This window comes from Petaurus breviceps, unplaced genomic scaffold (genome assembly GCF_028583685.1).
Source record: "Petaurus breviceps papuanus isolate PSGF00001 unplaced genomic scaffold, PetGlider_PUasm1.0 126, whole genome shotgun sequence".
NCBI lineage: Eukaryota > Metazoa > Chordata > Mammalia > Diprotodontia > Petauridae > Petaurus > Petaurus breviceps.
Genome location: NW_027185655.1, coordinates 7538553 through 7553012, shown reverse-complemented (window position 1 = coordinate 7553012; position 14460 = coordinate 7538553). Strand labels below are relative to the sequence as shown.

The window sequence follows — 14460 nt, the reverse complement described above, 5'->3', positions numbered from 1 at the left end:
AAATGAAAAACACTAACAAGAAACAAGTTAATGACCCAAATAGAATTATAGAAAAGTTAGGAAAATAAAATGAAATATATACTGATAATTGATACCGTTTAAAAAACTGGCCATATGCTAGGGCACAAAATATTCATAAACAAATTTACAAAAGCAGGAGAAAAACTAATCACATCCCCTACTGACAACAGTAAGGCACGGGCCATGTAAGCTCTGAGCATCCAGAACCTAGCTGGCCACATGTCTTCCCCCTCAGAGTTCATGTGTGCCTCAGGGTCAAGGATGATTCTTGAAGGGTTCTTAAGAGTCCATGAACTTGGATGGGGAAAAAAATTACTTTTTCTTTTCTTCAAAATAACTGGTTTCCTTGGTAATCCTTTGTGTTTTCTTATATATATTTAAAAACATGATTCTAAGAAGGGGTCCATATGGACAAAGGGGTCTATGACACCAGAAAGGTTTAGAAAGTCTGCTCTACCCCCAACCTCCTATACCTTGCCAGGATTATCAGTGGAGAATCATTGTAGTCAACCTTAAGTAGCTATGATGTAACAGTCAGAACAGCTAGTACAAAATGTCCGTCATACACTGCCCCCCAAAGTCAGTGATACTCCCTCAAGCACATACATACAAAGTCCAGGGGAAAACAGCATCATGGGGTAAACCTTTTCTGCTATCCTGGTGTGCTTAAGGGGAAGTTCCCCTTAAGCATGATGAGAATGCACCCAGTTGCTCGTGGCTCTGAGATCAGACATTGCCATCAGCTGCCACTGGGATGCCACAGCCCAAAGTCCTCTGTACCTTTCACAAAGCCCACCCCTGGCCCCAAGGGAGGAGGGAGGAAGAGAGGTTCAGGGCCAAGACTAATGCTTATTATCTCTGTAATGCAGGTGGGAAGCTAAGAGACAAAAATTAAAGGCGGGTATTATAAGAGGGAAATGCCAACTAACAGCCATAATAATGAATAGGAATGGAATGACCAGTCAGTCAATGCTCACTCATGAGAGTCTGCTGTGTGCCAGGTGCTGCACTAGACAGATGTTCAGAATGGAAACAGTCAGGAAACACGGATCCAACCCCTACTGGGTGCCTCTGCTTCCCTGTCCTCAGCTGTAAACTGGGCTAAGAAAAGTGTCTGCCTCCCGGGGCTGGTGCAGTGCTCAGCGTGTGCCCGCCCCTTACACGCGCTTCTTTCCTGCCCTCCTCACTGGGCCACGACTAATCTCAAGTCAGCTGCAAAGAAGACACACTGGACTTACTTCCCCCCTCCACTGGCTAAGGCAGGTGCTGGTCTAGTGAGCAGGTCCGAGATCTGAGAGGACAGCTTGGTCTTTGCAGCTGTCTGCTGCTGGACTCTTACTTCAGCTGCGTCTGCCAAGTGCATCAGGGTCTTTCGTTCAGGGCTTTCTTCAAAATTCTTACATCCAATACATTTGCATATTGAGGAACACATTATTTTTGCCTAAAAGACCAAAAGTTAAGGAGTATTAATTTTACAGAAATAAAAATTTAAAAATAGGATTGTGTTAGATTCCACTATGGAAATGGCTAAATAAATAATCAGATATTTATTTCAATCTGCTTATACAGATACTTCCCAACTTGAACCCACTCAGGATACCTTTGGTTCGGGGAGCTGCCCAGACAACAAGAAACGTTCCCTGAGTCACCACCTCAGACATTTACTAGCTGGGGAATCCTCAGCAAGGCCCAGAGGGTATCCAGACCAAATTCACCAGGGAATCGAGGTGGGGAGGGGACATAGAGAAGACAAGGAAGGGAACAGGTGAAAGCAAAATAAACTTTCTGATCCCCCAAAGGGGGAGTGAAAGGAAAAAGGAAGAGAACCAGAATCCAAGGTGGTGATCCGGATTGTTTTAAGGCGCTCTGGCTCCAGGGGAATGATGATGGAGAATGTCACCCACCTCCTAACAGGAAGGGAAAGCGTATGATTCACCTCCTCAAAGGGAGAGGACTGGCACAAAACTTCAGAAAGAGACACAATTTTGGACACGGCCACCGTGGAATTTCCTGACTGTTCACATGTATATGTCACAGAGGGTCTTGTTTTCAATGGGAAGAAGGACAAGAGGCAACTGAGGTGCCAAAAGTAAGAGGATCAACAAGACAGATCTAGAAAGTGCTTCAGACCGAGTCCTGACTGGGACAGCCCAGGCTGGCCTAGGGAGACACCGGGGATAGGGCCTAGCCAGGAATCAGCAGTACTGAGAAGGGAGGGGCTGTGTGCCAGGACAAAAAGGTCCCAAGTCCAGCAAGAAGCAGCCCAAACCTGTGAGGGGTTAAGGAAGTGGGAGTAACTAAGAACTGTGCTATTCACAATCCAATTTCACATCACAGACATAGGGCTGAGTACGGAGGGGACCTACATCTAAGGGGCACATTTCAGGGGAGAAGGAGTTGTGGGTCATGGACTGTCTCTGGAGAAAGGACCAAGTTTAGCAGCAAGCAGCCCCTGCGTGGTTCTGACTGTAGGAGCCATGGAGGTCTCAGCTCTAGCCCCCAGCCTAGGCTGAAGCCTGCAGTGGAATATCGAGGGCAGGAACTTCAAACCAAAGTTCTGTCCCTCTGAACCAAGCAGTCTTCCAGTGTACTGTTAATGGCTGGATCCAAGAGTCTGCTGGAACTCCAAACACGGCAAGCCCACAGAAGTGTGGCTCAGACCCAAACCCAGGAATACACAGAGTTCAGATCAGAGGACAGCAATAAAATCTGGCCCTGGAGCAGACCACTCTGAGGAAACAAAGTCTGCAGGCCCCCCAACCTGAGCTGTCCCTGAGACCCTGGAATAATGCAACACTCAACACCCGAACAAAGCAGCAGCAGGACCAGCCCAGACATGACTTCCAGAATTGGGCACAGCCCAGCCTTTAAATAAAGTCTGACTTTAGGAATTAGGCTGGAAAAACAAACAAAAATAGAATTCCACCACTAAAAGCTATTAGGCTGACAGGAATGCTCAAGATACACTCTCAGAAGAGAATGACTCCAAAACATCTATAAGCAAAGCCTCAAAGAGAAACTCAGCTTGGGTACAGATACAACTAGAATTCTTGAAAGAGTATGAAGCATGAGCTTAAAAAAAGAAGCTTAAAATGACTTTATCAATATAATGAGAGTGTTAGAAAAAAAAAAACTGTAAAATAGGTAAGACCTGAGAAAGAAATACCTAGAAATAAAATTGACAACTTAGCATAAGAGGTACAAAACTTTGCCCACGGGGCGGCTAGGTGGCGCAGTTTGTAAAGTGCTGGCCCTGGAGTCGGGAGGACCTGAGTTCGGTTCCGGCCTCAGACACTTAACACCCACACAAAAAAAACAGCCGTGTAACCTTGGGCAAGTTACTTAACCCCAATTGCTCTCCAAAAGGCAAAAAAAAAAAACACCCAAAAAACAAAAACAACTTTGTCCAGGCCACAAAGTCCCTGAAAACCTTGAAGAAAATAACTCCTTAAAAATCAGAATGGACAAAAAAAAAAAAGGTAATGACTTCACAAGACAATAAGAAATGTTAAAACAAAGTCAAAATACTGAAAAAAATAAAAGAAAATATAAAGTATCTCGTAGTAAAAATAAAATCATTTCGAGACAAATCATGAAGAGATCATTTGAGAATCACTGGGCTACCTGAAAGCCAAACCAAAAAAACAAAGCAAAACAAAAAAATGGGGGCTAGACATCATAAAAGAAAACTGCTCTGATCTCCTAGAAGCAGAGGGCAAAATGGAAATCCAAAGAACCTGCTCTTCACCTCCTGCAAGAAACCCACAAATGAAAACTTCCAGGACCTTCCAACAGCCAAAATCTACAGCTTCGAGGTCAAAGGGAAAGAATGCAATACGTAGTTGGAAGGAAAGAAATCAAGTACAGAGGAAGCACAGCGAGGATCACAACACAGGACTTAGCAGCCACCCCTATAAAGGAGAGGAGAGCACAAGAACACCATGTTCTAGAGGCAAGGGATGTAGGCTTATAAACAAGAATAAGTTAAGCAGCAAAACTCAGTATAATCCTACAGAGGGAAAAATGGACTTTAATAATACAAGGGTCAAGGGGCGGCTAGGTGGTGTAATGAATACAGCACTGGCCCTGGAGTCAGGAGGACTGAGTTCAAATCTGGCCTCAGACACTTAACACAAAAACTAGCTGTGTGACCTTGGGCAAGTCACTTAATCCTAACTGCCCTCCAAAAAGCAAAATAATAATAATAATAACAATAAGAATACAAGGGTCTACCAAGCATTCTTTTTTTTTTTTTAAAGCAATCGGGGTTAAGTAACTTGCTCAAGGTTACACGGCCAGTTATTTCTGGGTGTGGTACTAAGTATCTGAGCCTGGATTTGATCCAGGTCATCCCGACACTGGAGCCGGTGCTCTTACTCGCTGAGCCACCTGGCCGCCCCTAAGCAATTGGGGTTAAGTAACTTGCTCAAGGTTACACGGCCAGTTATTTCTGGGTGTTGTGCTAAGTATCTGAGCCCAGATTTGATCCCCAAGTCATCCCAACTCTGGGGCCGGTGCTCTTACCCGCTGTGCTACCTGGCTGCCCCTCTACCAAGCAATCTTGATAAAAAGACCAGAGCAGCAGGAAAACTCTGAAGAGCAAACATAGCTTTCAAGAGAACATAAAAAGGTAAACATGGATGAACAATCATAAAGGACTAAACAAGGATACCCTGATAATATTCTAATATAGGCAGCTGAAACATAGGCCCTTCAGAATCCTATAAAGGGTCATAGAGAGAGTCTAATTGAGAGATGATCTAGGAGTGGTTCTGTTATGTGTTGACAATTCTTTTTTTTTTCTTTTTGGAGGGGGGAAGGCAGTGCAATTGGGGTTAAGTGACTTGCCCAAGGTCATGTGGCTAGTAAGTGTTAAGTGTCTGAGGCCGCATTTGAACTCAGGTCCTCCTGACTCCAGGGCTAGTGCCACCCCTGTTTTGATGATGTGAAAAGAGAAAATGGAAGAGGAAATATGGGGAAAATCATCTCACATAACTGAAGTACACAAGCTGAAGTCTATGCAAACAAAGAGGAAGGGATGGAGGGTGCAAGTGACACTTGAACTTCACTCTTCTCTGAACTGGACAACTGAAGGAAAAGTGTATCATGCTGTTGGATATAGACATTCATTTCACTTAACTGGAAACAAGAGAAAAGAGAAAAAGGGGGTGGGGGTGTGGAGAATCAGAAGGAAGAGTAAGGAAAGGTTTAGTCCAAAACAAGATCTAAGAATGTACAAAAAGATTTATAGCAGCTCCTTTTGTGTGGCAAAGAACTAGAAACTGAGGAGATGCCCACCAACTGGGGAATGGCTGTATTGAAAACGTATAAATTTGATGGAATACTCTGGTGGTATTAGAAATGAAGGGGATAGTTTCAGAAGTGATACACAGTGAAGTGAGCAGAACCAGAAGACAAACAGCTCCGAAAGACTTAGGAACTGTGATCAACACAATGTCCAGCTACAATTATGGAGGCCTCATGGTGAAACCCGCATCCTCATAAAAAGGTGACAGACTGAGTGAAGACTGAGACTTTTTTGGGGGGGAAATGGACAACATCAGTTATCATTGTTCCTATTCTAATAGCTCAACAGTGAAGTGGCTGCCAACCTTTTTATGCAGGAGATCTGTCTGTTCACCTCCTTTCCCCTATCCCCCTTTTAGAATGGCTTAGATTGTTGAATTTTTGTTCCCTTAAATGTCTAAAGAATTTATCATGGGGAGAAGTAGTTAACCAAAAGAATGTGATTTATTCTACAAAGAGATCATTGGAGGGCTATGTAAACTTAAAAAAAGATTTGTGGATCTGATGATAGTGTATGTAGTGCTTGAGAAAATGATGAAGGAGCTATGAATTCCTCAATGCTTTTTAAATGGATCTGTCAATATTTTTATTAACATGTTCAAAAAGGTTAACAATGGTAAAAAAAAACTTCAAAGAAATGCTTTTGTATCAAACAGAGCCAATAAAAAAGGCTGAAACAGGTATGTGCCACTGGACTTGTCAAATGATACCAAAAAGAATTTGTCATAGATACAACCTATGAAATATTAAGATCTAGGAGCACAATTAGAGCGTATGAGAAGGTGACATCCCTACCAACTCAGGCAACCATATGTTAACAAAGAAATGGCTGCTTGATGCAGATTTGTTTATGAAAATGGATTTTATGATAGTCATTAAAATGACAGAACGGCTGTTCTTTAGGGATATTCTTAAGGACAAGGGACTTAGCAAATGATGCCAATTAGGCAACAAGGTGGTAGAAGTCATGTAACCTACAGGTTATAAAATCTTAGTTATCTACTGGATGCCTGGGAAGAGAGGATGAAGTGGCCAGAATTATGAGCCAGACAGACAACGCTCTGCATGACCGCTATGAAGTCCAGAATATCCTCCAGAATTCCAAAAACAAACTGTCTTGGAGGGAGAGCATCATTGTCAGCAGAGATGGGGCCCACAGCCACCAGCAGAGCCCTGATCCCACGTGGAAGAACATTCTCAAAAAGATGTGGCCACATGAAATCGTCCCAATCTCCCCACTATGTAGATGAAAACTCTTCCCAAGAGACATCAAGAGGAGAAGTAACAGTGCGTGGAAGCAGGCAAGGGCCGGCATTTGCTGCTTCCCATTGGCTTCGGGAGTTATGCTCAAGATGCTTTCAGAGAAGCTGCACAATACCGTTCTGATTCTCCATGCTCACTCACCTACAAAAACCACTTATTTCCCCCATATGTGCAGTAATCCAAAGAACACTTTTCACCGGCCTGTTTCTAGCTGAACCCCAATAAAAAAGAAGAGAGCATTCAGCTAACAACAATAATAGCAGATGCTTTAACAACTCCGTGAGGGAGATGCAGTTATCACCCCCATTCTACAGATGAGGAAACTGTCCCACAGAGGTTAAGTAGAAGAGTGCAAAGGCAGGATTCGCATCGAGGTCCTCAGGACTCCCAGCTCTCTCCACTCTATCACGATGCTGCGTCACTTGTAGTCATCACAGTGACACACACACATGTGTATATATATTTACATCAACAGTTTCACATATAACTGTGGACTTCAGTCTATGGAATCCCCATTTGCTCATTTACAGAACTACAAGGGAATTCCTGGGCCACCTGAAACAACTCTGGCCACAAGTTGGGAACTACGGAGAAAGATGACATGACAGTGAGCACAGGCTAGCTCTTTGAAAGTTCCCTTCCTCTAATTTGCAAAAGCATCAGTTAATTCAGAATCCAGAATACAAATTCATGAGTGCCACAAAGGCCATCAGCTAATAACAATATGCCATTATAAAACCCCAACTCTCCAAACTCAAGGCCTGGTCTTATCTTACGGTCTTGCTAACAAACTGCAAATGAATTAAGTATGAAATGTCACTATTCCAAGCCCAAGCAGTGCTGAGCAAACTTTAGATATAGTGTTCAAAGTATTTGGAATATTAATTATATTATAGACACAGATGTTAATTAGTTGCTTAAGAGACCAAAATATACTCTACTGTCCAAAATAAAAAGATTAAATGTCAGCTAAAATTTTTCCTACAACATATAAGCAGATTTTAAAAACCATGCTTACTTTAAAACAATCTACAGAAAAGGATGGTGTGCTTACCTCGTAGCATTCACAGTAATTTTTAAGACATCCTGACCGTTTACAGTTACAGCCTTTGCTGTGACGGCGATCAGACTCTCCCTCCTTTCCTTTCCCTATCTTGGGTTTAAATGCTTCAGGATTTCTGTCAAGGCATGCCTATCAAAAGAGAACAACAAGCATTAACAAACTGGGAATCACACTGCGCTCATTTGTTTATGGAGCTGGGGATTATTAGTCCAACCACTCTGGGAAGCAATAGGGAAAATGTTCCAGGAAAGTGACTAAAAGGTCCACACATTTTGTCGCAAGAGATTCCACTGAAAGGCACACATCCCAAGGGCATTAGGGACAAAGTAGGTGCTTATGGACCGGGGAACTGCCACACACACACACACACACACACACACACAGAGGAATATAATGGTACACTAATTATGTCGTAAGAAATAGTGAATGTGATGAATAAAGAGGGGCTTGGGAAGATTTATACAAACTGATAAAGAGAAGTAAGCAGGACCAGCAAAACAATAAACCCAGTATTGACAACAAAGAAAGAACAATATCAAACAACCCAAAATGACTTTGATCAGATGATATTGACCATGTTTTGCCCCAAAGAAGAAATATGAAAAGGCATTCCCTTCTACTTTGATGATGTAGACAGAGATGAGAGGACCACGTGGAACATAGAATGTAACGCTGGACTTTGACAATGTATTAATTAACTCACGAAATATTTCTTTCTTCTTTTGTATTCTTTATTATAAAGTAGGGGAGGGGAACCTGTGACCTCAAGGCTCCATCTGGCCCTGCAGGTCCTTGGGTGCAGTCTCTTGACCCGCTTCAAGTTTTACAAACAAATTCTTTTATTAAGGAGATTTGTTCTGTGAAGTTTGGATTCTGTTAAAGGGCCACACTTGAGGACCTCGAGGGTCACGCGTGGCCTTGAGGCTGCAGGTTCCCCACCCTTGTTATAAGGGGTGGTTCTTTGGGAGGGGAAAAGGAAGGGACACACTAGGACATGCAATGCAAAAACGAATTTGTCAATAAAGATTTATTTTAAAATATACGGCAGTAGTTGTGGTTTAAAAACCATAAAATAAAGCTCCCACCTCACATCACCTGAAGTTCATCTTCTAACAAAATTCTGAACCTCAAAACTGAGGTGTAACTTAAGGATTTAGTTAGAGTGGTTATTTTACATGTAGACACCTCCAATTATTCTTTGCTGATATATACGCATGGTTTCTGTCAATTGCAGGTTAAGGGCTCCCATTATTAAAAAATGATATCAACTGTTTTAAAATGTGAACGAAATAAAGAAATAATCACCTTTATTGCTTTTTGCCTTTCATTTTCATGTTCCAAGTTATTAAAACAATTATTGCAATTGCAGTTGTTGCAGAACTCGCCATTTGCAAAGCAATCACAGTATCTGGAAAGTGGGAACAATAAAACATAAGCCACGAACTTACTGTAACTTGATTACACTAGAATTCATTTAATCAGATATACACTAGCCATTTTATGAGAAATATTCATAGCTGATTGTTGATGAATTAGCATTAGTCAAGCACTTACCATATGTTCCAACCTCAAAAGTTAGCAAACCTTCAAGGCTGATGGAATTCTGGTCTAGTAACTTAGTTCTGCCAAGTGCTCACACAACAAGGCTATCTGGTCAGCCTAGCCTAGAAGCAAGTCTGATGGTGCTCTCTGAGCTCAATACCTGCTTGTGTATTATCGGCAAATTTCCATAAAAAGCCAGAACCAAGTCAGACTTCAATCCTTCCAACTTCAACACAAGATAGAACCTGTCACCTTCCCAGAAGCCCCTGGGCTCCCTAGAGCAAGGAGCCTCTGGCTGCTGGTACTATCAGATCAAAGGAGGGAGCTCCTTGGCCCTTTAATCAGGCTCTTTTCATCTCTTCTCTTGGTCAGAGGAAGGAGAAAGAGAAGTCTCCTGTCACATCGTCTCACTTGAGAAAATGGTAGAAAAGAAGAGTGCAGAAGAGAGATCTCTTGTAAGCCAGCTTCTCAAAGAAATGACTTCCAAGTGAGCTTGGTACCATTTTCTGCAGCTTCTGGAAATTTTTATTACAAGTGGTCACAGTGACCTCAATGAAGTTTTGCAAAAGTACTTCCTAGCCTTTCCAGGACTGATGTGTTTCTAAGAGGTATTGCTGTAGCGAAAGGCTGTCTCACTAAGAGGGGGTAGAAGCACAAAAGAAAGATGTCCTAGGCATACAGTATGCAGTCAGATTAACCCATCAAAGGGAACTGCTGAGAAATTATTTTGGGAAAAATCAATCAAATTTAGGGCACTGAGCTACACACGATTGCTACATAGATTCTTCCTGTATGCTAATGAAAGCAATTCCTTTAATTAGTTAGTGCCAAATAATTGGGAAGCAGTACAGAATAGGAAACAGAGCTCTGAACCAAGAGTCAGAAAGACCTGGTATAAATCCTGCTACTACCACTTGCTGGCTACGTGGAAAGGGGCAACTCACTGAACTGTCTCAGCCTCAGTTTCTCATCTGTAAAAAGAAGATGGTAACACTTCACAGGCTTGTTGTTAGAACCGAATGAGATTATATAAAGCACTTTGCAAATCTTAAAGCACTACATAAATGTTATTTGTTAATATTATTGCAATCACAAATTTTAGTAATGTGAAAATCACTTGACAATTTCATCTTACAGAAACCACCCATACCATCACCACATTTAAGAGGGAAGGCATAAGTTTATATGACAATGTCATTAAAAATCATTGTGAGAAGATCTGTAAGCAAGAATTTTAAGTTAATGCTATTTTTTAGGAAATGTTACTGGTTGTTTCAAATGAAAAACACTGACTTTCCAATTCACCCCTTCAACCCTATCCCCAAATTTATATATACACACACTTACAATTTCAAACAGAGTGACTTTGTACAGTTGCAGGGCTTTCTGGGCCGATTTGCAGACTCTGATGAGATTATCCTAAACAAGAAATGGTAAACAGTTTATTATACTTATTGCCTAGAGTTACTAAAGGCAGTACTGGGAAGCAAGAACTCTAACGTATCCTTCTAAGATGTAAAGGGATAAGGGAAGGCCTACATGCATATTTGTTGCACAAGGAACAGTAAAACTAAGCTCATTCAGGCCAGTTTGGCAAACGGAAAATAAACTTTCCTCAACAACTCTCAAAAACCACCAACAAACGAGAGTGCCCACAACAACAAATATCAAATATCACTGACGTATATTTTTATGTGTGTATATCACTTAACCAATCTAATAAGACAATCCAATGAAGAAAAGCATTTGATTTATCATGTTATTATCAATCTGTGACTCTAGGCAACCCTGGCAAAACAATCTCCAAACATTAGTGTTTTCTGATTTTTTTTTTTTGCAGAATTAAAATAAGGCCTAAGGATTTTAAGAAGTCCCTAGGACATAGCACTGACTGAACTGTATATAATTAGTGAAAAGGCAAAATCCAGAGCTCATAACAGCATTCTCTTTCAAGAAATGTGGACAACTCCATCAGTTATAATCCTTCTTTACAACCTGACTAATGTTTATTGTGAAAGTATCTGCAGAAGCTGTATTTGATTGCATGCTACCAAGGGGGGAGGGAGAGAAAATATGAAACAAGGGATTGTGGAACTGAATGTTATAAACTAAAAGTAAATAAATAAATATTCAAAGTTATAAAAAGAAAAAGAAATGTGGACAGATCCTGATGTGACATTTTCTATTTTGTGATGAGTAGTTTTTAACTTAACTCTTAGGTTAGAGATAGGGTTGTCCTATTTTTCAATTTTACTGGACTTTAAAGACAGCCCTTGAAAAAAGGAGGTACTTAGTGTCTCTGGATGTTCTTAACTAACATGGGGAAAAGCTCAGTATGAAAATGAAGAATCCAAAGAAAAAGAGTTTTAGAGGCTGGCCAAAGGAAAGAAATCAAATTTAGCATCAAGGAAACTTTCCTCCAAAGAGAAAATATTCAAAGGGGATTTGGATCACATAAAAAGGTGCTTTTCTTTTTTGATAGCATATTGGGAAATCCTTCTAACTGAAAAGGGCACGTGAAACTGTTAAGTATATTATAGGGGGATAGGTAAAAAAAAAAAATGTAAATGACAAGAATTTAGAGAAGTCAGATACTTTGACTTACAAAATTTCGATCTCTTGTAGGAAACAGTAAAATGACTGCAGAGGAAGTACCCGAGTTAGCCTAGACAAATCCTCACGTAATCAGTGACACGGTAACTGAAGCCTGCACAACCTTTGGGATGTCTTCCTCTACACTTTTTGTGGGCCACCCACAATCCTTTGGTGGGTCACTTGTACAGGCCTGCATTAACCTAACAATGGTGCAGAACTGTGAGTTCTCCCATGTTATGTGACACAGACATTTTAGATCTTTCTCACACACACGTTTTTTGCCTTTCTTTGTAACCCCAGCACTTAGCATGGTACCTGCCACATGGTAAGTGCTTGTCAAATGTTTGTAGACCGCCTCAATTAAGAAGTATCTTGATGTATCAGTTGGTATGTTAAATAGATACTAAATTTCACCTAAAAACAGGTCATTCTTTTGCAGATACTCACCCGTTGAATGGAAGTCTTGCCTGGGTCTGTATACTGGACGTCCCAGTAAAACTAGTGTTGCTGGCTATAGACACATATGAAGATTGCTGCAGCTAGCAAGACAAAATAAGGAGGTTTTGTCAAACTCACAAGAATGGCCAATGAATGGATTAAGAAGAATGTTGAGTGGATTCCTGATCTCTGGGATATATCTCTCCATGCTATTTCTCTCCAGTGATACAGACTGCAACCTGTTCAGTGCAATTCTTGCCCTTCCCTGGACTCCCACCAGTTTGTCAGGGGGTCTCCAGGCACACAATAAGCTGGAGAACTGCCCCAATGTCTTTTGGCATCACAAAATACCAAACGGGCAAAAGCACCGTCTGTTGGTTATCCCTCTCTCCTACCAAATGACCAGCCCATCCTTTTCACACATATGTTTCTCAGATCTTTTCTTCTGCTTCTGTATGAAGGCCTACTTATAACATGCTCCAGCCTACTCACAGACAACATATATATGCCTTTCTATGCTCTTGGCTTGATACTAATTACTTCACTGGAGACTTTAGTGTTACACATCTTACAGTGACAGAATAACTCCAGAAAAATAATGATCATAAAAGAATAAGTCCTAATGTATTGGGGAGAAACCTGGGGTCATTAGAGAAACTCTACAATATCCTGGGCCCAAGTGATAGTTTGTTGGCACCGTCCATCCAAGGAATGTACAAACACAAGTTCTGGGTGCTGTCCATCCAATTTTCTGGACAGGAGGCATTCTTTATCCACTTAGGATTTTCCTGGGTAGATACGGGTCAAACTCTTCTAAATGGTGATGGATGTCAACCAGGAAATGAAAAACATCATCTGTAGAGGATCTCTTTCCAACCTGGATACCATGCTAGGGTCTCTCCCGGGATAGGTCAGACACCTTTGCTGAGCACATCTTTCTGCTTTATGCCTCACCTGATATTAATGATCAGAGGGTTTAACACTGCTGTTATTTTATCTTCAATTTCAAGTAAGTGTAATGCACGCATGGGCTGTGATGTCAGTGTGTACTGGTCTGAGAGCCTTGAAGGCAGTTTCGCTGTCCCAACGTGATGTTTTTCTACAATTAATAAATAATATAACAGGATCTGGTATTGTTTTTCTCAGTGAACTGTATGATAGTAGAGAGGTGTTCTTCTAGGGAATACACTTGATGAATGTAGAGATTACATTAATTAAAATTTCACACAGATTGGAAAACAGACACAATTATCCCTTCCCCATCACAGAGGTTTAAGGGTGCGACATCCCCCACGATCCAGAAAATCCACTTAAAATTTTTGGCCCTTCCTTCATACCAGAGAAGTAGTCTGATTTATTATGGTATTACAAGGTAAGACATGTTGACATTATACAATACTATCCACACATTTTATGTATTTTTGAGTTTCTAAGCAGCTTCGACAAAACTCCCCCCAAATCCCCATTTACTTTCTCATGCCCATCCATGACTGAGGCGGAATGTCATGATGTGAAACGGATAGCTGTATAGAGGCTAGTCTCCTTGTTCACCTTTAGTATCTTTCTCTTCTTTACGCATCTCAGAGAATCAGTCCTTCAATGACCTCACACCTTTGTTGCCTCCAATTCAATACAATTCATTTCAAGAAACATTAAGCACCTACTCTGTGCCAGGACTAGGCTAGGCCACCAGAACCAGGATGTTTTGAGCTGCTGATGGAAAATGGAGTTCCCTGCCAAGTTCTAAGCATTCAGAGTCCTGCATAAAGGAAAGCTCGTGGAGGACTTCCCTGCTCTCCCCTCCAGACATCCGATCAGAGGAGGGGCAACTGGGAACTTGCTGAGTATCAAACACCGAGTCAGTCTGCACATGATGAGATTTCAGGTAACCAGGTTATCTGGGGGAGGCATGAGGTTCTTATGGAGGCCCTTCCTCTGTGCAGAGGTGTCAAGCACACCTACTTTCCCATCCTTGTTCTCTTCAAGGCCATGTCTGCCTCTTCTCTAAGCACATTAAGGGCTGGCGTGTTAAGTGAGGTGTCTTCACCATCCCAGGTGGATTTTTTAAAGTTTATTATAAAAATCCTTACAAATCACTTGACACCTTTTGTGGGTTTGTTGTTTCCCTTCCACCTTCAATACTGGAAGCCCTCAGGATGCCTTTGCTTAAATGAATCTTTTGACAAGCTTTCTTCAAATGAATTTTACTGTTAGATACTTCACTACTGTTT

General features: G+C 41.4%; 2 protein-coding genes across 6 annotated transcripts in view; one reads left to right on the top strand and one right to left on the bottom strand.

The window, feature by feature from the left end:
* The window catches only part of COPS4 (COP9 signalosome subunit 4), a 314835-nt gene that overhangs the window by 203761 nt on the left and 96614 nt on the right, over positions 1-14460 (top strand). The window lies entirely within an intron of this gene.
* Positions 1-14460, bottom strand: part of LIN54 (lin-54 DREAM MuvB core complex component) — a 70997-nt gene that overhangs the window by 4609 nt on the left and 51928 nt on the right. For 4 of the 5 annotated variants that reach the window (XM_069092265.1, XM_069092281.1, XM_069092301.1 and 1 more), the window contains exons 8-12: positions 12239-12330; positions 10544-10615; positions 8960-9062; positions 7646-7783; positions 1260-1462 (exon numbers count right to left, since the gene is read on the bottom strand). In XM_069092265.1, coding sequence (XP_068948366.1) covers positions 1260-1462; positions 7646-7783; positions 8960-9062; positions 10544-10615; positions 12239-12330 — 608 coding nt within the window. The remainder of the gene's footprint in view (positions 1-1259; positions 1463-7645; positions 7784-8959; positions 9063-10543; positions 10616-12238; positions 12331-14460) is intronic. The other variant, XM_069092290.1, reaches the window with a different exon arrangement.